This window comes from Silurus aristotelis, assembly GCF_946808225.1.
Source record: "Silurus aristotelis genome assembly, chromosome: 13".
In the NCBI taxonomy this organism is placed as follows: Eukaryota; Metazoa; Chordata; class Actinopteri; order Siluriformes; family Siluridae; genus Silurus; species Silurus aristotelis.
In genome coordinates, this window is record NC_139586.1 from 15,058,115 (window position 1) to 15,082,838 (window position 24,724).

At 39.8% G+C, this 24,724-nt stretch overlaps 1 protein-coding gene and 1 long non-coding RNA gene across 4 annotated transcripts in view; both read left to right on the forward strand.

Moving 5' to 3' along the window:
* The first annotated feature begins 619 nt into the window (after positions 1–619).
* Positions 620–24,724, forward strand: part of sos1 (son of sevenless homolog 1) — a 57,987-nt gene continuing 33,882 nt past the window's right edge. For 2 of the 3 annotated variants that reach the window (XM_083558726.1, XM_083558725.1), the window contains exons 1-7: positions 621–2,301; positions 18,274–18,399; positions 19,741–19,872; positions 22,910–23,074; positions 23,419–23,628; positions 24,313–24,456; positions 24,617–24,724. The exon at positions 24,617–24,724 is cut by the window's right edge and continues 3 nt beyond it. In XM_083558726.1, the coding sequence (XP_083414852.1) occupies positions 2,215–2,301; positions 18,274–18,399; positions 19,741–19,872; positions 22,910–23,074; positions 23,419–23,628; positions 24,313–24,456; positions 24,617–24,724 (972 nt within the window). In that variant the 5' untranslated portion in view covers positions 621–2,214. Of the gene's footprint in view, positions 2,302–18,273; positions 18,400–19,740; positions 19,873–22,909; positions 23,075–23,418; positions 23,629–24,312; positions 24,457–24,616 lie in introns of all 3 variants that reach the window. The other variant, XM_083558724.1, reaches the window with a different exon arrangement.
* LOC310735753 lies at positions 6,692–11,466 on the forward strand. Its single transcript, XR_014536373.1, has 2 exons — positions 6,692–10,368; positions 11,118–11,466. It is a non-coding gene; the product is annotated as an uncharacterized lncRNA (long non-coding RNA).

A 24,724-nucleotide genomic window follows, 5' to 3' on the forward strand; every position in this document is an offset into this window, starting at 1 on the left:
TATTATTTTTGCCAACTTTTTAACTATTTTTTTTATAAGATACCGTTTAAGTAGATTTTTTATGTATTGAAAAGTTCCTTGTTCATGTCCCTGTTCATCATTTACAAAAAAGTCAATTAAAACAAAACTTTGTTCAGTTTCCGTTTCATTTTTATTCATATTCAAAAAGGAAGCAAGTGAAACTTAAAAAAAAACAGAGTAGCGGGAAGAAGCAGTCAGTACATTGAAAATAAAAGCGGGAGCGGGACAGAACGGTTTGGGATGTGCTGTTCTACGTTCATAGTCAAGTCAAGAAGCTTTTATTGTTATTTCAACCATATATAGCTGACGCAGTACACAGTGAGATGAAACAACGTTCCTCCTGAACCCTGATGCTACATAAGACAAGTAAAGTCAAGTCTGCATCACCATTCCTGTAAAAATAAATAAATAAATAAATAAATATATATATATATATATATATATATATATATATATATATATATATATATATATATATATATATATATATATATATATTAATCACAAGAGGGAATTCACATATTACAGCAGCAGAGTACTAAGACTTAATACTAAAGCAATTTATAATAAAAAACAAAACAAAGTACTATACTATAAGCTATATTTTCATGCATAGTTGAGTCACTTATTCTTTTTTACAAGCTTTATGTTTGGCTATTTGGCCACAATTCTTATATGAAGATTAGTTCTGGACTTTTCCGGATAGTAGATGGCTGCTTCCCCTTGGTTTCTGCAAGTTCTTTGCTGTTGGCACTGCCGGACATATTCCCATGTTTTTTTTTTTTCTTTTCTTTTCTTTTCTAGATATTACGAAATCATAAAAAATGACAGGAACCATGGCAACTTGAATTTTAATATCTAATGTTTGTTGTAATACAGCATTTATTTTTAATCCACGACCTTCATTTAAGTAAAAAAAAAAAAAAAAAAAGTGGGCTCTTTATAGAAAAAAGGTTGGGCACCTCCCTGCTATAAAATCCCTAAATTGATTTTCTTTTATATTGTATGTAAAAAGATCGAGCCAGATCGGTGGCTCGGTAATCGCCGTGTTCATTGTCACATCAGCTCGGCGATCGGTTGGTCTAGTCTGCGATCTCTTGGTTCGCGTAGCGAGCCACTCGGGCTTTATCCCGTACAGAGGCGTTTCTCCGAGTCCATCAGGAGGAGAGGCGCAGGCAGAGCCGCGGTCCTCACTTCAGTTACACACTTGCTGCTGATTTCGCCTTATTGAGCGGTACGAGTTCTGATCGACGCGCGGACGGCTTTTGTCTTTTTTTGTTTTTTGGGTTCTTGTGAGTTTTTTGGGAAAGACTTTCGCTCTCTCTCTCTTTTTTTCTATCTCTCTCTCTTCCATTGCGCATGTTCTCTCTGTCTCTTCTCTAAAAACGCCTCTGCGCCCGAGTCACAACAATCAACCAAAAGAAATATAAGATCTGTTTCTAAATACCTCTGTATATCATACCTGAAGCTTCAGAGCAGGGCAGCTACATCCTACCCAAGAGTTCAGTTCACTACCCTGTGTTTATTTTGTAAGAACATTGTCTGGCTAATACACGAGCTGCATCTCGGATAAACATGGACGAACACACAAACAACAGGAGAGCGTTTTGTCCTAGAATAGAAATATAACGTGATATACACGATATAGGATTGGATTATATACACTCCTTCGGTTTTCTTTTCCCACGGAACTAAAGCTAGCAGCTAGCAAAACTCGCAGTTTCTACGCTCGTTTAGCCAGGCTAGTCGCTAATTAGCCAGCTAGCGCGAGCCCGTGGTGGAGTAGCAATTGAATGTCACTTTTTTTATTTGTATTTTTTTTAAACTAGACGTAATAGAGCTATTAGGTCCTTTTGCACGCTTTCTCAGGGTTATGACAAAGGACTTTGGGCGGTTTGGGAGTTGAGCGAAAGGCGGCCAACGTCAGCAGGCGGCGTATAACGTTTTCAGTTAGCATAACAGTTGGGAGTTAGCATAGCACGAGTGGGAGCGCGCACGGCAGAGGAGCGAGCAGCGAGCCGGAGATGCCATGGTGGCTTTAGCCCGCCGCTTGGACCTTGTGGCGGAGCTGCTGCTTGCCGCTGCTGCCTCGTCTTGCGTGAATGTGAAGCTCGCCGGGCCCGTGGCCACTGTTCCTGCGTGGATGAAGCAGTAGGGGTTTGGAGCTGGTTGCCTGGCTCAGCTTGAAACGCCATGCAGGCGGCCCAGTGCCAGTACGATTTCTTCAGCGAGGAGAACGCGCCCAAATGGAAGGGACTGCTAGTGCCGTCCCTCAACAAGGTAAGCTGTCTGAATATTTCCTGAGCTCATATACTACATAAATCTCAGGGTTTTACATGCTTTTTTTTTTATCAGGAGAGGAGTGGACAGGAAAGGACGGGAGAGGAGAGGACAGAATATTAGAGGAGTGGAAAGGAGAGGAGTGGACAGAAGATTAGAGGATTGGACAGAAGATTAGAGAAGTTTAAAGGAGAGTAGAGGACAGAAGAGGAGAGGAGTGGAATGGAATGGACATAAGTGGAGAGGAGAAGAGTGGTATGGAATAGACATGAGAGGAGAGGTGTGGAATGGACATGAGTGGAGAGGACAGTGAAGGAGAGGAGGTTCTCTAGAACTAGGCTTGGAAACCATCCTGCTTCCAATACACAGTTTTTTTTCCTCTAAGGCATATCCCATATTTTCCTACTGTAGACAGCGTGATAGTGATATTGTGTGTCCTACAAAATGTGCAGGATTATGGTTGGGATCTTCCATGCACAGATGTCTTCTAATTCCCTCTCTTTATTTACCTGCTCCATCTATCTCTTCCCATCTCCTCATGCAGATTTTTTAGTTTATTAATTTGTTTGTTTAAGACCTGATTTGCTGTTTACATTGTATTTCTTGGGTTGAAAGGTTTTAGTGCAAGAGGTAATTTTTGTGGAAATCGTGCAGGCCCAGTGTTAGTTCTGTGGATCTCATATTCATTAGTATTGTTCTTAAGATGAAGGATTCAGAAGTAGTGGATGTCTGGGTTTGACACTTTGGTCGATGGAGAATGGATGTGAGAACATAGAAATGTTCACATTTTTTTATTTTGTGCACACACAACAGTATATGTAACCTACCAGGATCTGATTTATGCAATTGTTTTTTTTTATTTTTTTTTATTTGTTGCTTAGCACTGCTAATAACTTTGGAACCAACAGGAAAATCCAAGTGTTTAGACATGAGATAAACAGTCATATCTTTCATCTTTTGCACTTCATTTGAATGTGGACTGTATTGAATGTGGAAAAATTTCAATCCGACTCGTTTATACCTCGTGATTTTCAGAAGTTGGGGACAAAATGATTCACCATGCAAATTCATTGTTTGGCCTGCACCTGGTTTGTTTGCGTATCCTCACTGTTCTGATCCCAGGATGCCACTTTTTGCGAATTATTGACAAGTCAGAAATCAGCGAATCATGCGATATACTGTACTGATCTCACACACTGACATCGAGATCTTTCATTAAAGCTAAAGACTATTTATGTTGAAAGACATTTATCATATCCCTCATCACATATTCAGCTGATTGGGTTGGAAAATGATCTAAACACAGATCTGATACAATTGAGCGGTTTTACTCGTCCGTGTATTGTCTATGCGTTTTTTGCTTTGAAGTATTTACAGTAGACTAACCTAGGCTAAAATGTCTTGCTATGACTATATTTCTCCATGTTTTATCCATTTGTTATTTCCACCTGCTAACATTGTCAATTTCACCCAATCACAAACCGTCTAGCACGCGATAAAAAAAAAATGTCTTCTTGTTAGACATATTGAGATTTTACATGAGTATTTTGTAAAATAATTAGACTCTATGGTACAGATTCAAGATGATTATGCATTCAGGACAGGTTACAATCAGATAGGCGTGCGATTTAATAAATCAGTCATGCTTGTGTGAAAATCATGCTCCCGCAAACGAAAACAAGCACTCTGTGGAACAGTCACGATGTAAAGACGAGATGAAACATGTTTACTTTTACTGCTTTGCAATTTAAACAGTGTCTGTTCTTCAGAGTGCTTAAGGCGATACATATGCATCATCTCGCCATTAGAATGCTCAATAGCTTTGCAGCTCACTTTTCCGAGGGCCCTGGTAATGTTTTATTAAAACTACATCGAAGATCTGGATGCAAACTTGGAATTCCAACGAGTACAAGTCACAGAAAACGCTCTCTCAACTCGTCCACACTGGAACATTTTTAACTCTCAGTTCCTTCCCTGTTCACAAAGTGATGTCATACAAAAGGGCAAATATTCTCTAGCTATGTTTTTTTTTTTTCCCCCAGCAGAGTCTTAAGACTGAATGTATTCTTAGCCTGTGACCTAATGAAACAGTATCACGGTGTCTTTTTTTGATACAGACCTCAAAACTGTTGTTAGTCACTTCTGACAAGGGCGTTACTGTAAATGTAAACATGGCCGCTCACACTGAACTGTCCCTTCTCTGCTTCTGAATAAGTTTCTAGGAGGTTTTTTAAAATTTTTATTTTAATAAAACATCGAGACATGTACGTGGTTATAGCTGTATTGCTGACGATATTGAGTTTGCGATGTCTGTTATCAATATTAGTGTTATCAGTCGCAAAGTTAGCTTGCTTTTTGGTAACACTACTTGCTATTGTTAGGGAGCGCAGTTTAAGTTTTTCGCTTACCGAGCAACTAATTCTCCACAACCCTCCAGTTGTCTATATATGTTGACATTTCTTAGTATGCAGGGTCTTGTAGGAAAAGTTGATGTGGTTTAGGAAAGAACAAAACACACCAGTGACTGGTTGTTGATTTTTCCTGGAACAGGACTGGGAAATTTTAAGTTCAATACAGGTAGACCCCAACTTATGACGTAGATAGGGACCGTAAAACCGGTCGTAAGTCGAGCAGAGTGACTACTCTATGGTGTGTTCCGACGCAGACATAAAGAGGCACTGTAAACACACAAAAAATGTGTTTACATAGTACAAATAAAGTAAATAAAAAATTTTATATATTTTTTTTATTTTATTTTATATATATCTAACAAACATTTTTTTATTTTACATAAAAAAAAAAAAAATTTTAGTCGAGGGTGACTGTCGTATTGCCGAAATGTCACAAGTTGAGTGGTCGTAGGTCAGGGTCTGACTGTATAGGAAAACAGAAGCAATAGCTTAAAGCTTTTTATGAGGCACCCTGAGCACAGTGTCTGTAAGATGAGCAAGGGCCTGTTTTCCCTTGCTCATCCCATGTCATTCTTTTTATTGGTAGCTATTAGATGAGTGTTGTAGCACTCCGAGAATGTAATAAAAAAAATCTGTACGCAGCCACTCAACTCTGCTTTGTTTGAAAATCCGTCACTGAAAAACTTTAACGCTGGCTTTATTTATCCTACAGGCCACATCCAATATTGTGCACTTAACACCTAATGGTCATCCTTTTGGGTTTCAGCTGTAGCTTATGACTCCAGCTTCTGGTTCTGTGTGGAGGAAGACATGCTCACACTCACATGGAGATTTCTCATCTCCATGTTCTGTCACTCTGAATCCATAGCAACAGCAGGGTCCGGGTGCTTCAAAAACGACTCGAGCGCAGAGCCGAATTCAAATTCATATGTAGGACTTCACTTCAGCAGTTTTTTCCAAAAGCTTGCTCGGAGCTTAAAAAAAAAGTCTGTGCATATGCATGCCGTTTTAGTACACAGTGCGAGCTTTACAACCATCAGTTATAGAAGAAGGGTGTGTGGATGACGCTTTCTGTCTCTTTTAGACCATTCAACCCCTTGTCTGTAGTGTCTTGAGTTTAGGCATGAGTGATCATTGATGAGTTTGTGTTTCTTTAAACTGCAAGGACACGGGTTGCAAATGAAATATGGACAGGTTCTAACGTTCTACCCAGAGTTTAGTGGTTCTGTGCTGGCTCGGCTGATCGGTATTGCATCTGATCAGGCGTTTGCTAATTGTTATCGCAACGTTGGTCAGTGCAACATGATCCCCAATATTGCAAAGTGCAGCACTCATATTTCACTGATGTCTGATTAGAGAGTTTTGTAAGTGGTGCTTACAGTATTGCAGGCTCCTAATGCATCACATGAGAACAATGCAAATGTTTTTTTTTTTGTAGAAGCAGTAAAGATCACAATATTTGGACGTACGATATATAATATCGAATATAACAGATGATCAGCTGGAAGTACACCCAAACATGTTGAAAACATGGGTTGAAAGTTGTTTTCTACGAGACCCTGGAGTATAAGAAATATGGGTGTGTGTATATAGACAGCTTGAGCGTTGTGGAGAATAAGATGCTTAATAAGCGGAAAACTACACTGGACTTGCTACAGACATACTTGAGCACCCTGTCACCTTCATGGAAGGGCGCATTTACTTATGCACCATTTGATATGGGAGCTACGGAGTACCTAATTCTCGAATCTGTTCAACACTCTAATACACCCTGAATGATAACAGCTGTGCATCATGCAACCCTGCAAAACCACATGTCCTATTTATCATGTTTTGTCTGCTTGACAGAATCATACAAATTTGTGTATCAGAGCAGTTAAAACTTGGTGCTTTGAGAACAATTCTCTCATACTGACCACTGGATGTTCAACACGGCACCTCGTGGCAAAGAACACTGAGGATTTAAGAATTAAAATTGTTGCTCTCCACAAAGATGATTTAGACTATAAGAAGATCAGTAACACCCTAAAACTGAGTAACAGTACAATGACCAGCGTCATACAGAGGTTTTAACAGACGGGTTTCACTCGGGAACAGACCTCGCGAGGGTCCATCAAAGAAAAAGGGCTGCAGCTATCTACCGATTATTCCAACGATTAATTTGAGTTATCAGATAAGAAGTACTTTTTCTTTATTAAAGAACGATACTGAATATACAAGGAGATAAGACGGGTCTCTTAAAATGAACAAGTAATTTTTCCTTTTTTAGAAAAATTTACATTTTTGTTGCTGAAATTACATACAAGAATATCTAAAAAAATAAACCCATTTAATATATTTAATAGCCATTGTACATACAAAATGCACTGTATGGAGTTTTCTTTTGTTTCAGTGTGAAATTAGCCCTAATTTTGCAAACTGTCTTTTTTTTGGCCTGAATCTTCTCCTTACCCCTCGCTGTTTTCTCTTAGTTCCTCTAGATTCTTCAGCGTCTTGTATTGAAGCCCGTTTCCACCACATTAAAAAAAAAGTTTGCTTAAATCCGTCTTTTTTTCTTTGCAATTGCATCTTTATTTCTGCTGAACATCCAACATTCTGGTGCATCCATCGGTAACCATGTTGTCGGCCTGGAGTCGAAGCTGTTGGTGTGAGAACGAGGCTCCTCTGTTTCATCTGTCTTGTTCCTTCTCCTCTAGAGCTGATTGTTAGACAGAGTTCTCTCCAGGGATCGGAAGCTTAGTTTGATACCATGCGATTCTATTGATTGTAGTTTCATTTTTAATTTGTGAAACTTTCTGGCACTACAGGAAGGGTGACGCTGCCCGGTTGTGAGAAATAAAGTTGGAATTGCGAGAAATAGTTGGAATCTTTTTATGCGGCGGAAACGGACTCCCATAGTGTTTACCTGTCCAGAGTGCTCCAGAGTTTAATGGGTGTTGCATCAGAAATAATGGTCCGTGGGGAAACACAGTGCTCCATGTGCAGTTAAATGGACTAAACGAAGTATAGGCAAATCTATTATGCATTTTTGTATTTTAATTGCTCGAGTTACTCGAGGAATTGTTTCAGCCCTACAAAGAAATCGAGTCCTCGTGCTGTGCATCGGGTGCAGAAGCTCCTTCAAAAAACAGACGCACGAGTGCTTTAAAGGTTGCAGAAGCGGATGGGCCGCTTGTCGGTGCTCAGATCATACGCCGCACGCTGCAACAAGTCGGTTTGCATGCCGTCGTCCCAGAAGGAAGCCTCTTCTGAAGCTGCCTCACAAGAAAACCCACAAACAGTTTGCTGAGAATCTGTCCAAGAGCATGAATTACTGGAACCTTGTCCTGTGGTCTGATGAGACAAAAGATAAACTTGTTCGGCTCAGATGGTATCCAGGATGTGTGGCGACACACTGGTTAGGAGTACCAAGAACATTGTCGTTGCATAGAGGTGCTGGCATCATGGTCTGGGGCTGCATGAGTGCTGCTGGTACTGAGGAGCTGCGGTTCGTTGAGGGCAACATGGATTCCAACATGTACTGTGACATTCTGAAGTGGCCAAGTATGTCTCCAGACCTGTACCCTGTAGGGCACCTCCGGGGCTCCTCAAGCGGAAGGTGGAAAAGCGCATCCAGCAGCTCCGCGATGTCATTATGGAGGAGTGGAAGAGGATCCCAGCAACAGCATGTGCCGCTCTGCTGAATTCCATGGCCAGGAGAATTGAGGCAGTGATCGATAACAATTGTGCTTGTATAAAATATTGACACTTTGGACACAGTTGTGATCTGTTCACTTAGGGTGTACTCACTTTTGTTGCCATATATTTCAACAATAATGTCTGGCTGTTATTTTCAGAGGACATTTAATCTGTACTGCTGTACAAGCTGCACACTGACTACTCTCAAGTATATCCAAGTTTAATTTCTATAGTATTGTCCCTTGAGAAGATCTGCTAAAATGATTGCTGAAATGTGAGGCATGTACTCACTTTTGTAAGATACTGTATGCTTTTTATGTCCCCCCCCCCCCCCTCACTTGAGCTAGGAGACCCAAACCTATTCTAGCATGACAATGCCACTGTGCACAAAGTATTCTCCATGAGAAAATGGTGCACATTAGTTGAAGTGGATGGTCTTGAGTGTCCTACGTGTCCTATTGAACATGCTTGGGGTGAATTTGAACGCTGACTGAACCCCTCACTTTCCATCAGTACCTGACTTCATTAATCACCTTGTGGCTGAATGAGCACAGATCTAAATAAGCAAACTACAAAATCTAGTGGAACACCTTCCAAGAAGAGTGGAAGTTATTGTAACAGCAGATGGGGAGATGTTTGAGCTTTTGGTCATACAGTATTATTATCCCCCCCCCCCAAAAAAACATTTTAATAATTACAAATAAAATGTCACTGAATATATGCCATTGATTTGACATATTAGCAAAACCTATTCTTAACCTTTCTTTTAATGGACAAGATAAGTATCGTCGGACTTGGTTTCATCGGTTTTGCGGACTGTTTGCTAGTCATGTCGTAATACGCATTGTGTGTCGTAGAAATGTATTGTGAGCTCATGGTTTTGTCAAAATACCCAGCCTTATGTAATAGAGCATCGGTACGTTCTGTGCACTTTGTATAAACATCAAAAGATCAAATTGTTTTTGGAATAACAAACAATTAAATGTCGAATAGAGTTCAGTTTTTCGCTACAATGATAGAGCTATGCAAATGCTGCTATGCAGGGGTGGGCTCTGGGAGAATAGGGTGTGCCTGATTTGCATATTTGGATTGTCTGAATATGGTCTTGAAATGATGATTATTGTCTAATGAGTGTTTATGGGGTCCTGAGGTGATATTTAACAATATTATATATTAGAAGATATCATAAGAAGAATTATTGCAGATGTCACAGACTTCATATTGATATTAGCCGACTTCTGACATGTTTGTAATTGTAATACTTCTTGATTCAAAGGCGGTCCCTCGACCTGTTTGTGTCTCCTCCGAGCTTCTCTCTGTTCGTGGTCGTGTTACTGGCCGTGTGAGAGAGAGCTCAGTGCCAGCATGTGCTAAATACTGCACACTTTTCACTTTTTGACACGGCTTTGCTCGGAAGTCACGGCCCTGAGTGCAGTATGCAGTGGTAACAACGGGCGTGATACAGACAGATTGCACTTTCTGCTGTTAATGGGCTTTTATGGACACTCCACCTTGAGAAGGATATCTTGGGGGGTAGGGGGGTGTGTCTGGGGCTTATTTAGATCATTTCTTATTCAGTAGTTACTGATGCAATAGTGACTTTTCTGTACTTCTTGCTAAATCAATTTAGTTTTATTGTATGTTTACAGCAAAAGCTTTCACTTGTACATTAATAGTCTTTTTGTACATTTGGAAAAAGAGATGGCGGATTTTCTCGTATACATTTTTATGGTGTTTAGGGGATTAAGCACAGCATGTGCTTTACTTTACAACCGAAATAATATGTCAGGATTCTCAACGGCATTTCTTCAGTACCCAGTATGTACCATATACAATATATGGACAAAAGTCTTGGGACACTTGACTTTTTAGCCACATGTTGTTCTTCCCCAAACTGGAGGCAAAGAATTGTATACGATGTCTTTCGATGTTGTAGAATTTAACTTTCCATTCACTTGAGCTAGGAGACCCAAAACCTGCTCCAGCTGGAGAATGTCTGTGCACAAAGCCAGCTCCATAAAGATATGGTTTACATGAGTTAAGGTGGAATATCTTTAGTGGCCTGCTATAGATCTCTGATCTCAACCCTACTGAACACTTTTAGGATGAATTGGAAGACTGACTGCACCCCATGCCTCCTTACCATACATCAGTACCTGACTTTTCTAACACCCCTGTGGCTGATAAACACAAATGTTCAATCACACTCTAAAATCTAGTGGAACACCTACCCAGAAGAGTGGCGGTTATTATAACCGCAATTGGGGACTAAATGTGGAATGGGATGTAAAAAAATCACATATTAATCATATGGTCAGGTGTCCAGAAAGCTTGGTTCATCAGCTTAGATTTGTTGCATACTGTGGCAAATATCTAGTTATATTGATACATATTAATATTAATACATGTTCAAGCCGACATTTTTTTTTCTCCAATAAAATAATTTTAAATCTGGTATGCAGTCGAAAGATTGAGTGTTAATTTGAATAATAAGATATGCAATATAATTGGTAAGAAATTCAATAGTCTTTCCAGATGTTGCCTACAATATAAAACTTCCGTGACCTGTTTTTATCCAGCTTTACCAAAGGGGCTGGTATTTCTGGACTTGACTATAGATTGTATCTTGAGTTTTGCATGTATAGTGTAGTGAAAGTGGCAGCAGACTGGCTGTTTGCAAAGACATTAATAAAATGTGCAAACTGTCGGAACGCTGTGATTGGTCAGTTCAAATCAGGAGATGAAGCTGAATATTCAATAAAACAGAGGCAGTTAAAACCAGAACAAATCAAGTATTTCTGGTCTTCTGGCTCTCGGACATGATGTCCCAAAGTATTTTTCTGTAACAGATGAAACCGTTAGTCTATTCGAGCCCCAGTAGCAGCGGCACGATGGAGCAGTGTGAAAGAAGGCACAAGCTCTTGTTCCTGCATTACTGCATGCTGAGGAGCGAGGTGCCATCGTGGCCCACAGGAATGTGAGGAATGAAGTGGTGGGCATAACAGCCAAGCCATCCCTACCATCATGTGGCCAGTTTCTGGAGATGTTTGTATGATGGTAATGGGGGATGTTTGAATTATCTTTGCATTTAGAAAGAGCTAGAGTTTCTCTTCCTCCCTGGCTTAAAAAAAAAAAATCTGGTTCTGGACATATATAAAGACGATCTCCCGGCGAGAGATGTCAGGACACGCCCTCCCTCCCCTTTGCTTGTCGGTTTTGGCGCCAGTTCACGTGGCTTCTAACATGGTTCCACAGGCTGGGAATGTGCTGGCGTAGCAATCTGGAGAGTGTGTTGGTGTTGGAGTGCTCTACATCAGCACCAGGTTGGCAGGCCTCCCGCTATTCTTGTTGCACAATACAACCACAACAAAGCTTCAGATGGGATTATTATATCCTCTTAATACTTGGGGTTTTTGTGGCCCAGAATCTGTAAACTTTCAGAAGTGCAACAAAAGTTCATGCCCTTGTTTTGCTTTTGTTGTCTTCTTTTGTCTTTTGATGTTATATCCTGGCATCTGTTTGTTTGCCTACGCTATGAGAACAAAACTATTGGGATACCTGACATTTTCAGCCATTTGTAGTTCTTCCGCAAACTATTACCACAAACTGGGATTCACACGATTATATACAGTGCATCCGGAAAGTATTAACAGTGCTTCCCTTTTTAATATATTTTTTTTTGTTACTGCCTTATTCCAAAATGGATTAAATTGATTATTTTTCTATAATTTCTACAAACAATACTCCATAAAGACACCCTGAAAGAAGTTTGTTCAAAATTGAACAGCCTTTGTTAAATACTTTATTGAAGCACATTTGGAACCAATTACAGCTTCAAGACCTTTTGAGAATGATGCTAGGTTGGCACACCTATTTTTGGGCAGTTTCTCCTATTTTTCTTTGCAGAACCTCTCAAGCTCCATCAGGTGGATTGGGAGTGTTTGTGCACAGCCATTTTCAGATCTCTCCAGAAATGTTTAATTGGGTTCAAGTCTGGGCTCTGGCTGGGCCACTCAAGGACATTGATGGAGTCGTGCAGTAGCCACTCCTTTGTTATCTTGGCTATGTGCTTAGGGTCGTTGTCCTGTTGGAAGATGAACTTGTAGCCCCAGTCTGAGGTCCAGAGTGCTCTGAAACAGGCTTTAATCAAGAAGTCTCTGTACATGCACTCTGCTGCATTCATCTTTCCTTAAATTTTAACCTAGTCTCTCAGTTCTTGCCGCTAAAAAACATCCCCACAGCATGATTCTTCCACCACCATGCTTCACTGTAGGGATGGTATTGGCCAGGTGATGAGCAGCAATGGTTTCCTCCAGACATGACGCTTGGCATTCAGGCCAAAGAGTTCAATCTTTTTTTTATGGTCTGAGAGTCCTTCAGGTAGCTTTTGGCACACTCCAGACGGACTGTCATGTGCCTTTTACAGAGGAGTGGCTTTCGTCTGGCCACTCTACCATACAGACCTGATTGGTAGAGTGCTGCAGAGATGGTTGTTTTAATGGAAGGTTCTCCTCTCTCCACAGAGAAATACTGGAGCTCTTGAGTTCTCGGGTTCTTGGTTAACTCTTTGACGAAGGCCCTCCTCCACCCAGTTTGTCTGGGTGGCCCGCTTTAGGAAGAGTCCTGGTGGACTCTTAAAAAGTCTTTTTATTTATGGATGATGGAGGCCACTGTACTCATTGGGACCTTCAATGCTGCAGGAATTTTTCTGTACCCTTCCTACAGGTCTAGAGGCAATTTCTTGGATTTCATGGCTTGGTTTCATGCGCTGTTAACTTATCTAGACAGGTGTGTGTGCCTTTCCAAATCATGTCCAATTAACTGAATTTACTGAATTTACAGGTGGACCCCAATCAAGTTGTAAAAACATCTCAAGTATGATCAGTGGAAACAGGATGCACCTGAGCTCAAGTTTAAGTGTCATGGCAAAGGCTGTGAATACTTATGTACATTTAGATTTTTAAAATTCTTTATTTTTAATACATTTGAAAAGATTTTAAACAAACTGCTTTCACAGTGTCATTATGTGGTGGTGTTTGTGGAATTTTGAGGAAAAGAAGATGAATTTAAGACCATTTTAAAGTAAAGCTGTAACATAAATTGTGGGAAAAAATGTGGCGCTGTGAATACGGATGCACTGTAGGAATCAAATCAAATTTTATTTGTCACATACACATACATACAGGGTATAACATGCAGTGAAATGCTTTTTTCGAAATGGATTTTTTGGATGTCTCTAAAAATTTCCCTTCACTTGAACTAGTAGATACAAACCTGTTTGAGCATAACAATGCCCGTGTGCAAAAAGCTCTATGAAGATCTGGTTTACCTGGGTTGGAGTGGAAGATCCTGAGTGGCCTGCTATAGAGCTCTGACCTTAACCCTCCTTAGCCTACATCAGTACCTGACTATGCTAACGCCCTTGTGCCTGAATGGGCAAAAAATCTCTACAAACATGCTCCAACATATAGTGGAACAGTTTCTTAAAAGAGTGGAGGTTATTATAACAGCAAATGGGGACTAAATGTGGAATAGTATGTTTAAAAAGCGCATACCAATCTAATGGTCAGGTGTGCGCAAGATTTTGTTTAAATAGTGTATTTGTTTAATATTTAGTCACACCAGTGTGGAACAGTCGTTGTGCGTCATGAGATGAGAGCATGGCTTGTAAATACAAGACACGCCAGAGGAAAGTAGTCTGGCTGTCTGACAATACAATATGTTTTGCCTTGAAGCCTCACTCGTTTAGATTTAAGTGTAATATTTGTACAATATTCTCCCCATATAAATGAACGAAACTTGAAACTCAGCATGTGTTTCTGTAATTGGTTTATACTACAGATATAAGAGGTTGAGTGATTTTTTTGACTTTTTTGACTATTAGATGTGTAAATGGAAAATGAGTTTTTCTAAAGCAACAGTTTATACAGGGATTTTGCATGGCACAAGTTAAACACGGTTGATATGGTTGATAGCAATTCAGAAATTTAGTAAGATTTTTTTTGCAAGGAGTCTCCAGTGTCAGCTCTTTATAACAGATTTTTTTTAGTTATTTATTTTAAACCTACTTTAGGAGTGAGGAGATTTTATAGTTGATTTTTAATGTAATATGTCTGTTTACCCTTTTTAAAGTGTTTGAGTGTTTGACAGCTTAAAGCTTAAAGCTGCTACAACATGAGTGATAATGAACTAATTTGCATTTTGCGTTCAACATTGAAGGTAATTGAAAAAAATTACAAATAGATTTATTATATGGGAATGTAGTAAAAAAAATTTATATAGATAGTGTGTATGTGTATGCTTTGTTTATTTTCTTTAACATCTTTTTCATGCGTTTTCTTTAATCGAATGCAGTGGTGATATGTATTTTTTCTTTTTTTCGTAGTTACAAAAAGTTGTATTATAATAGTCATTACAGTAACTCCCCTTTTATTAAACAACACTTAGAAGCAAAAGAAAATGCTTTGTATAACTGCAAGCATTAATACATCATTACACGTTAGCTTGTGCTAAAACAGTAAATGTTCTTTTCGGGGTGCTGATTTGTTGTTGTAACTAACCCCCCAATGCCTGTAAATGATCTCAGTCCCTGAAATTGCTGCGTGTTTTGCTCATGTTTTGCTGACCTGGACTACCCCCTCTCACATTTGCATAAGTGCACAGCAGCCCTGTCATACTGAACCAGCTGCATCCCACTGCCTTAGACATGCTGTTGTACTGGCTTGTGGCTGCATGCAGGTCAGCACTGGCTTCCATGCCTGAGAACTCAATTCCTCACATAGTTTTAGCTCTGGCATGTTTGGACCCAGCAGTGTGCAAACACACCCACCTCCAAAGGTTAGACAGTGATATTTCTGCCAAATGATTGATGAACTGATTATACTGGAATCTGAAATTCAGAAACCCATCCCTAAATGATTTCAGGTCTATAAACTCAAGAGACTGAGGCCATGCCTTTAACTGACAGTCATAGACGCCACACCTCCTTAACTGGAATTAATAGTTATAGAAGCTACACCTCTTTCACTGAAACTGACGGGCAACGTAGTGGCTTCCTTAAATCTGGTGGTTATGTGGGCCACATCTCCTTTGTCTGCTTTTTAAACTGGTAGGCATACAAACTTACCATCTTCTCTAAAACTCTTTCTATTTTTGACCATCACTGACCAAGGTCACAATTGACTGTATGAGACTGTAGAAAGGACATGACTCATAATCTTGCACTCCAGCTCTCATGGTAGTTCTCTCTCTCCAGTGTTTTGTATTGTTTTACGATTTATAATCATACTCTTGATATCACCCAAATGAGTATAGTTCCCCTTTTGAGTCTGGTTCCTCTCAAGGTTTCTTCCTCACAACATCTAAGGGAGTTTTTCCTTGCCACTGTCTCCCCAGGCTGCTTATCAGGGATAAACACACATCATTCACTTTAATTCTTAAATTATGTAAATCTGCTTTGAGACAATGTCTATTGTGTAAAATGCTATAGAAATAATTTGAACAGTTCCTTACTTAAGGCTGACAGGCACAGAGGCCACACCTCATTTATAAGAACAGCCAGCAATGCCAGTCGGCCTCCATGGCACACTTTTTGGCTGATATGTGATGATTCCTTTGGGATATAAAGTTTTTTTTAATTGGATTAATGATGCAGGCATGCTTGACTCCACAGTCTGCAGATTTTGAGTACAAGGTATGAACTCGGGGTGGAAAACTTTTCATTTGATGTAATTAGCCTTGATTCCTTTTAGTCAGAGAATTTTGCCTGCATGAAGAGTCTAAAGTGGGAATGATTGCGCAGGTAAAGTGAGCGTAGGCTAGTGGCAGGAACATAAAGAGCGTGTGGCAATGTTTTTTATTTTTTTTCCCCCTATACTGTTATCTGTGCTTTCTCTTCAGTATGCACCACCTTGAACTCCCTCAATTGAACAAATGCAATTTAGATGCAAGGATGAATAGAAGTGGGCTGATGATTGCAATAGGTGGCCTTCTCTGGAATCAAACTGTTTGTTTCAGTGGGAGAAACTCCCACGGTAGTGGCCTTGCAGTCACAGTGTTTACGCTGAGGTAAAAATGCTGATGAAGCGCTTCTTTTTTCAACTGAACTAAGATAGCCGATTATTTTCCGTGACATACAGAGCGAGAGGGATTAAAAACGAGTGAGGTCATTTCTTTTTATTGGCTTGTTGAGGTTGCAGACGCTCCTATGTATCTTGTGTATTTTGAGCAAGAGTGGAAAACTTAATGATGATTACCCAAGGAATCTCCCTCACCACTCGTGTTGTAAACCAGCAAATATATTCAGTTTATAGACGTCATTTTTGGCCCCCAAACACACACACACACACACACACACACACACACGTGCAAAAGAAAGGAGTAAAACTTTGCCTTTCTCACAAGCTTTGCAGAGAAAGAGCGACATAGTGAAAAGTGAGAAGGCAGGATAAAGAGATGCTGTTAAATTGCTTAGTCATGTTATGACACGAGGCCATGGCCAGGCTGAGAAAGAAACGGAGAGAGGGAGAGAGAAAGGAGCTTTGGTGATGCTGAGACGTTACACACCACGGTTCATTTTGAGCTCGAAAAGTTCAGCGGCCCCCTGGGGAGGAAAAAAAAAACGCAACGAAAGCTCACTTGTTTCTAATTAATGTGAGAAACTTCGCTGAAGTGAAACTGGTGGTGTCATGCCATCATGTGACTCACCACACTGTGTTATGTCACATTGTATTCTGCTGTTCACATACTGTTCACATACTGTTCAAATGCTGTTCACAGGCCGAGTGTTCAGAAACTGCACACACCCAACTTATCTTGACTCCTGTTAATCGATGTTTTGGTTTTACTTAAACCTTGTAGTTATTTATTCCACAGCGCTATCAAATTCTCAAACCAAATTGGTAAAGAGGATTGCACTCACTATAGTATAATATGGTTACTGTAGTATCAACTCATTTACCCGGACTTAGAATAGAATAGCCTTTATTTGTTACATATACATTACAGCACAGTGAAATTTGTTCTTCCCATATCCCAGCTTGCTTACAAGCTGGGGCCAGAGCGCAGGGTCGGCCATGATACGGCGCCCCTGGAGCATAGAGGGTTATGGGCCTTGCTCAAGGGCCCAAGAGTGGCAGCTTGGCGATACCAGGGCTTGAACCCCCGACCTTCCGTTCAGTAACCCAGCGCCTTAACCGCTGGAGCTGCCACTCCCCACTTGTATGGCAGAACATCTGCATAATCATAAAATTCACTTTTGCCTAATTGAAAGCTTATAGAATCTATAATATGATTATGTAGTTTACTTTTGCTACAATGATTATTAAGTTTATGAAAGGAGACTCCTGTGTCAGTGTTTTGCTATGGTCAGTTGGTGCATGTTTGTCTTCGAAAGGTTCATGATTAAAACATGAACCAAGAAGTCTCATGAACATTCCGCAGCCTAAAATGCAACTATAAATGGATAAAACCTGATGTTCTATTCAGTCATTCTTTAATAAATGTGCAAAAGTAAAAGCTGTGGTGTTCAAGGAAACATAACATTTCAGAATGTGCATTATTGGAAAAGAATTTGTGTTTGAGTAGCATTTCTTTGAACTCCTGAAAATTTCCCTATAACACGCTCAAATGTTTTACTGTGAACTATTTCCTTTTTTATTGTGCTGTAATTTTTAAGTCCATGTAAATGTCCATTTTTTTTCCTAATCAGAAACTGTGTAGAAGTTGTAAGAAAAGGAAAGATATCAGCTATCATTTCTTGAAATCAGAGCATCAGAACATACTGTTCATATGAGCTCTTGAATAATCTGATCGCAGTAAATGTGCATAAAGACATGTTTGGTGGTTTAGCTCTTGCATTATTAATTGTGTGTGTTTATTGTAGGTGCTAAATCAGGTACATCCCAAGCTGTCATCTCAGGAAGAGGCTCTGCAGTACATCGAGGAGCTGATTCTGCTGCTACTGAGCATGCTCTGTCAGGCCCAACCTCGCACCGTGCAGGATGTGGAGGTAAACTTACACACACACACACACACACACACACACACACACACACACACACGCACGTACACACGCAGTTAAAAATGCAAACGCGCATATTTTCAGGGTTGAGTTTTTGCGAATTATCCACTGTGCAGTACTTAAACCTTGTAATGTACTTTCATCTATTGACAGCACTGTGATTTTTCTGATTGTTCAGAAAGTGTTGATTAATAAATTTTTTAAAACAGCAGCTTTAACAGTAGTTAGGCCTCTGACCTCACAGGGTTATAATCCCTATTGTTTCTATAGTAATGGCAAGTGGAGGGTAAAATGTGAAAATATAATGATGCTTGATAAAGTTTATGAAATTAGTTTCAATAAATAAAAAGTAATTTTTATAACTAATTGTTTTTTTATGATTTTCTTTTACTTCCATAAATTTCTTTTTACATTAAATCACGTTTTTATCAGTTTTCCAATTCATTTAGTGTAATTGTTGATCTCTAAAGAGGTTCTATTTCCTCCAATGTTGGTGCTTTCTGGCTTCTCTAAAAAAACAAAAAAAACAAATGGAAGGTGAGGAAATGGCTGTTTATAGCTGCCCTAAGGTGTCCTTTTTTTTTTTTTTTTCTTCAGCATCATTAAGCATAGCTATGAATGGATAGAAAGTATGATTGATTGTTTTTTTTTTTTTTTTATTGAAACAATTATAATTGCAGTCATATCAGAGGAATTCAACTTTTAAAAATTGTTTTAGGAGCTGACATTGATGCACATATTAATGCAAAATTGATTGTTTTCTTATAAGACCACACCCTTGAAGAACACTTAATGGAAACCAGTATTGGGACAGACTTTACTAGGCATATGTGGTTCTTCCACAAAGTTGGAGGTCCACATAGTGTATTTTTGTCCACATAGATATCGACTGATCTGGGACTGTTTGCTCTTCGACCCATTTCTCAACTCTTTCTGTGCTTTTTTTGTGTTTATGATCCATCTTCGCGTGCAGACGCCTCGCGTGAGCTGCAAAGGTGCTCTTTTTGTGGTGCTTTGACATGTCCTACGTCACAAGATCTCATTCATCTTTCATTCCTTTTGGCCACTCGTATCCTATGTTCCTTTTATTCTTCTCCCTATGCCTTGATCATCCATTCCCTTCTTTTCTTTCATCTACCTCTCACGAGATGAGTCGGCTTCATTCACCTGTTCACATGCGCCTCTCTCTGTGCTCCCGGGTTAGTTCCAGGAGGATGTACAACTTCAGAATTGAACCTACATATTTGTGTCGTCATGACTGCTTTAACACTTTTCATTCTGTGTCTGTCATTTTTTGTCTCACTGCTTTTTTTTCTGTGGTTTTGCCAGGAGCGAGTCCAGAAGAGTTTCCCTCACCCTATTGATAAGTGGGCCATCGCGGATGCCCAGGCGGCCATTGAGAAGAGGAAGAGGAGGAACCCTCTCGCGCTGCCCGTGGATAAGATTCACCCACTTTTAAAGGTGCAGCTCTTTTGGATTTTTCTTTTAACATTTTTATCCCAGAAGGTCTGTGTTGTTCAGGGTGGACAGGTCATGAATTTAAGCATGTTTTTGTCAGGCTGAAAATCGATATAGTGTAGCAGGTGCTAAAACTCGAAACAGAAAAGCATGCATAATATTACTGTCAATACAATCTGCAAAATAAGAAGCGTTATGAACACAACTGACCTGAATCAGGTTACCACAAGCATCTGGACTAGTCAGATACTTTAGATGTGAATGCATGTAAATATTGTTATTTAGATACTGCAAAAACAATATAAATTCTGTTAATTCATGTAGTTATCTGAATGTAGAGAGACAACTGATGTAATTGATGCCCAGAATGCAGGGCGAGAAAGCTTTTTTATTTATATATATATATATATATATATATATATATATATATATATATATATATATATACAGTGGGTACGGAAAGTATTCAGACCCCCTTAAATGTTTCACTCAATGTTATATTGCAGCCATTTGCTAAAATCATTTAAGTTCATTCTTCTTCCTCATGAATCTACACATAGCTCCCCATATTGACAGAAAAACACAGAATTGTTGACATTGTTGCAGATTTATTAAAAAAGAAAAACTGAAATATCACATGGTCCTAAGTATTCAGACCCTTTGCTGTGACACTCATATATTTAACTCAGGTGCTTTCCATTTCTTCTGATCATCCTTGAGATGGTTCTACACCTTCATTTAAGTCCCGCTGTGTTTGATTATACTGATTGGACTTGATTAGGAAAGCCACACACCTGTCTATATAAGACCTTCCAGATCACAATGCATGTCAGAGCAAATGAGAATCATGAGGTCAAAGGAACTGCCTGAAGAGCTCAGAGACAGAATTGTGGCAAGGCACAGATCTGGCCAAGGTTACAAAAAGATTTCTGCTGCACTTAAGGTTCCCAAGAGCACAGTGGCCTCCATAATCCTCAAATGGAAGACGTTTGGGACGACCAGAACCCTTCCTAGAGCTGGCCGTCCGGCCAAACTGAGCTATTGGGGGAGAAGAGCCTTGGTGAGAGAGGTAAAGAAGAACCCAAAGATCACTGTGGCTGAGCTCCAGAGATGCAGTCAGGAGATGGGAGAAAGTTGTAGAAAGTCAACCATCACTGCAGCCCTCCACCAGTCGGGGCTTTATGGCAGAGTGGCCCGACGGAAACCTCTCCTCAGTGTAAGACACATGAAAGCCCGCATGGAGTTTGCTAAAAAACACCTGAAGAACTCCAAGATGGTGAGAAATAAGATTCTCTGGTCTGATGAGACCAAAATAGAACTTTTTGGCCTTAATTCTAAGCGGTATGTGTGGAGAAAACCAGGCACTGCTCATCACCTGTCCAATACAGTCCCAACAGTGAAGCATGGTGGTGGCAGCATCATGCTGTGGGGGTGTTTTTCAGCTGCAGGAACAGGACGACTGGTTGCAATCGAGGGAAAGATGAATGCGGCCAAGTACAGGGATATCCTGGACAAAAACCTTCTCCAGAGTGCTCTGGACCTCAGACTGGGCCGAAGGTTTACCTTCCAACAAGACAATGACCCTAAGCACACAGCTAAAATAACGAAGGAGTGGCTTCACAACAACTCCGTAACTGTTCTTGAATGGCCCAGCCAGAGCCCTGACTTAAACCCAATTGAGCATCCCTGGAGAGACCTAAAAATGGCTGTCCACCAACGTTTACCATCCAACCTGACAGAACTGGAGAGGACCTGCAAGGAGGAATGGCAGAGGATCCCCAAATCCAGGTGTGAAAGACTTGTTGCATCTTTCCCAAAAAGACTCCTGGCTGTATTAGATCAAAAGGGGGCTTCTACTAAATACTGAGCAAAGGGTCTGAATACTTAGGACCATGTGATATTTCAGTTTTTCTTTTTTAATAAATCTGCAACAATGTCAACAATTCTGTGTTTTTCTGTCAGTATGGGGTGCTATGTGTACATTCATGAGGAAGAAGAATGAACCTAAATGATTTTAGCAAATGGCTGCAATATAACAAAGAGTGAAAAATTTAAGGGGGTCTGAATACTTTCCGTACCCACTGTATATATATATATTTTTTTTAAAGGATGGATTGTAAGTAAAAAAACATCACTATTAAAATACTTAAATGTTTGCAGTGTAAATGGAAAGCTTTGCATTCTATCCTGTATTTAGAAAGAATTGATTTCTTGTTTTTTTTTTTTTTGTAACAGAAGTAATATGAAGAAAAGATTCAAAAAGATCTTCATCTGAAAAGATGAAAGTTGCGAAGAAATAATTGTCATGCCTTTTCTACATTCAATAATATTTCACCATAGTATGCTTTCATTTTGTATTACTTTGGAGGTGATCTCTGCTGTAATGATGATTATTTTAGAAAATGACATTGTTGCATAATTTATTGCAGTATGTACATTATATTGTCCAGCCATAAGCATTGAAACTCCGAGTGGCAAGAACATCTTTTCATTCTTCATACTATTGTACTACAACTACACAGCTAGCAAGGTTTTCTCCTTGAATACTATCTGACTCACTGTTCTTATGATTATTCAGTTGATTATATTTCAATTGAACAGATACACCGTAGGCAAGTATATAATAACGCTGAACACCCATAAAAATCTAGCATTCTCTTCATTCTCCAGATGTTTATCTAAACTCCAGATGTGACCTCCATAACAAAACTGACTCATCTTTAACGGTTTGCTTGGGACTTTCCATGTTAGCACTCCACCATATCAACCAGCAGAGGGAGACGTAATTTAGACTCAATGGTGACTAAGCATAAATCCTGTAAGCTGGTGTTGTGAAGCTGCTTTTGCTGCCAATTGCATGGCAGGAAAGAATGTAGCTGGGTGGAGAAGCCTGCATTGGCCTGAAACAATCGTGTTTTTTTTTTTTTTTTTGTACCATTTATGAAACTCAGTGTGGAAAGTTTTTAATGTGTAATCATGTCCTTAAACATGCTGATAGGTATAACAAGCATGCTCTCTCTGACCCTGTTCTCTATGGCAGGAGGTACTAGGCTACAAAATAGACCACCAGGTGTCTGTGTACATTGTGGCGGTGTTGGAATACATCTCGGCGGACATCCTGAAGCTGGCTGGAAACTATGTACGAAATATACGGCACTATGAGATCTCGCAGCAAGACATCAGCGTGGCCATGTGTGCTGATAAGGTACACTACGTCTGTGGGTGTGGAAAAGCGTGTGTGTGTGTGTGTGTGTACGGTGTCCTATACCACAGCAATTTGTAAAAAATTAACAACAAAGTCAATCCTTTCCATCAATATTATTTAAATAAATATCTCCATACAAAAAATATCTGCAAATCATGAGTTAAACGAAAAGTTTAAAAGGTAATTTAATGTACAAGACATGCATGTTTTTGTTATATGACAAGTAACATTAAAACAAGCACATTTTTATAAACCTGTGATTTGCAGCTAGATTGTTGTTGGCTGCTGTTATAGAACAAGATTTAAATTAAACAGTGTATTTTTCTTCAACCTCTCGGTCACAGGTGTTGATGGACATGTTCCATCAGGATGAGGAGGACATCAGTGGCTTCCCCCTCATGGACGAGGAGCCGTTAGCGTTCGAGGCGGCGACCTACTACGACCTGGTGAAAGCATTCATGGCTGAGGTGCGTCAGTACCTGAGAGACCTGAACCTCATCATAAAGGTGTTCCGCGAGCCATTCGCCACCAACATCATGCTCTTCTCGCACCACGTGAGTCTGTGCTTGATCACGACTTGTTCCATGCTTTACATGGAAATAAAAAGTCTCCGCTAGAGGTGAATTAATATATGATGTGATACGATATTAAATTTATCATATTCTATTCTATTCTATTCTATTCTATTCTATTCTATTCTATTCTATTCTATTCTATTCTTTTACTATGATTCCCAAAGGTAAACATACTTCATTTAATGTCTGGGGATGTTTTTATATCAATTTTACTATTCTATTTATAAAACATTAACACAACAAATATATTTAAAATGAAAAGCATATCATGGCATTTTACTGATATTGATATTGTTATTGGTATTACCCAGCTCTTGCCTCTGCAAGCTTTGTTTCATTCCAGCACCAAATTATTTTGTTGTCACATGAATAAAATAAAATCATTAAAGGGGATTTGCAAATAGTGAAATTAAGTATTGCATAACGGGGATCAGTGGCCCATTGAAGAACAAAACCAGATACTGGAACAGATGCGATTCTCAGTGAATAGCTGGGAAGAAAACCTAAACTAAAACATGCATATTGTGTGTGTGTGTGTGTGTGTGTGTGGGTGTGTGTGTGTGTGTGTGTGTGTGTGTATATATATATTATAGTATGTATATGTGTTTGTGTCGCCACACTGATTTAATGTGCACACTTTTTCTTGTGTGCTGCCCCCTGCAGGATGTGGAGAACATCTTCAGTCGTATAGTGGACATCCATGAGGTGACTCTGAAGCTGCTAGGGCTCATTGAGGACACGGTTGAGATGACCGATGAGGGAAGCCCCCATCCACTAGTGGGACGCTGCTTCGAGGACTTGGCTGAGGTCTGACTTCACACATCGTAGTGTCAGGCAGTCTTTGATGGAAGCTGTGATTTAGTGTGTCTTAGCTGCAGGGATCTGCTGTTGTAATTAGAGCTGCAGGAATTCAGGGTGGGATTCATTTGTGCATTGTTAACTCCTGGGTCGTTGGATACTTTTTCAGGAGCTGGCCTTTGACCCCTACGAGACGTACGCTCAGGACATCCTGCGGCCCGGATTCCATGACCACTTCCTCAGCCAGCTCTCCAAACCCGGTGCAGCCTTCTACCTC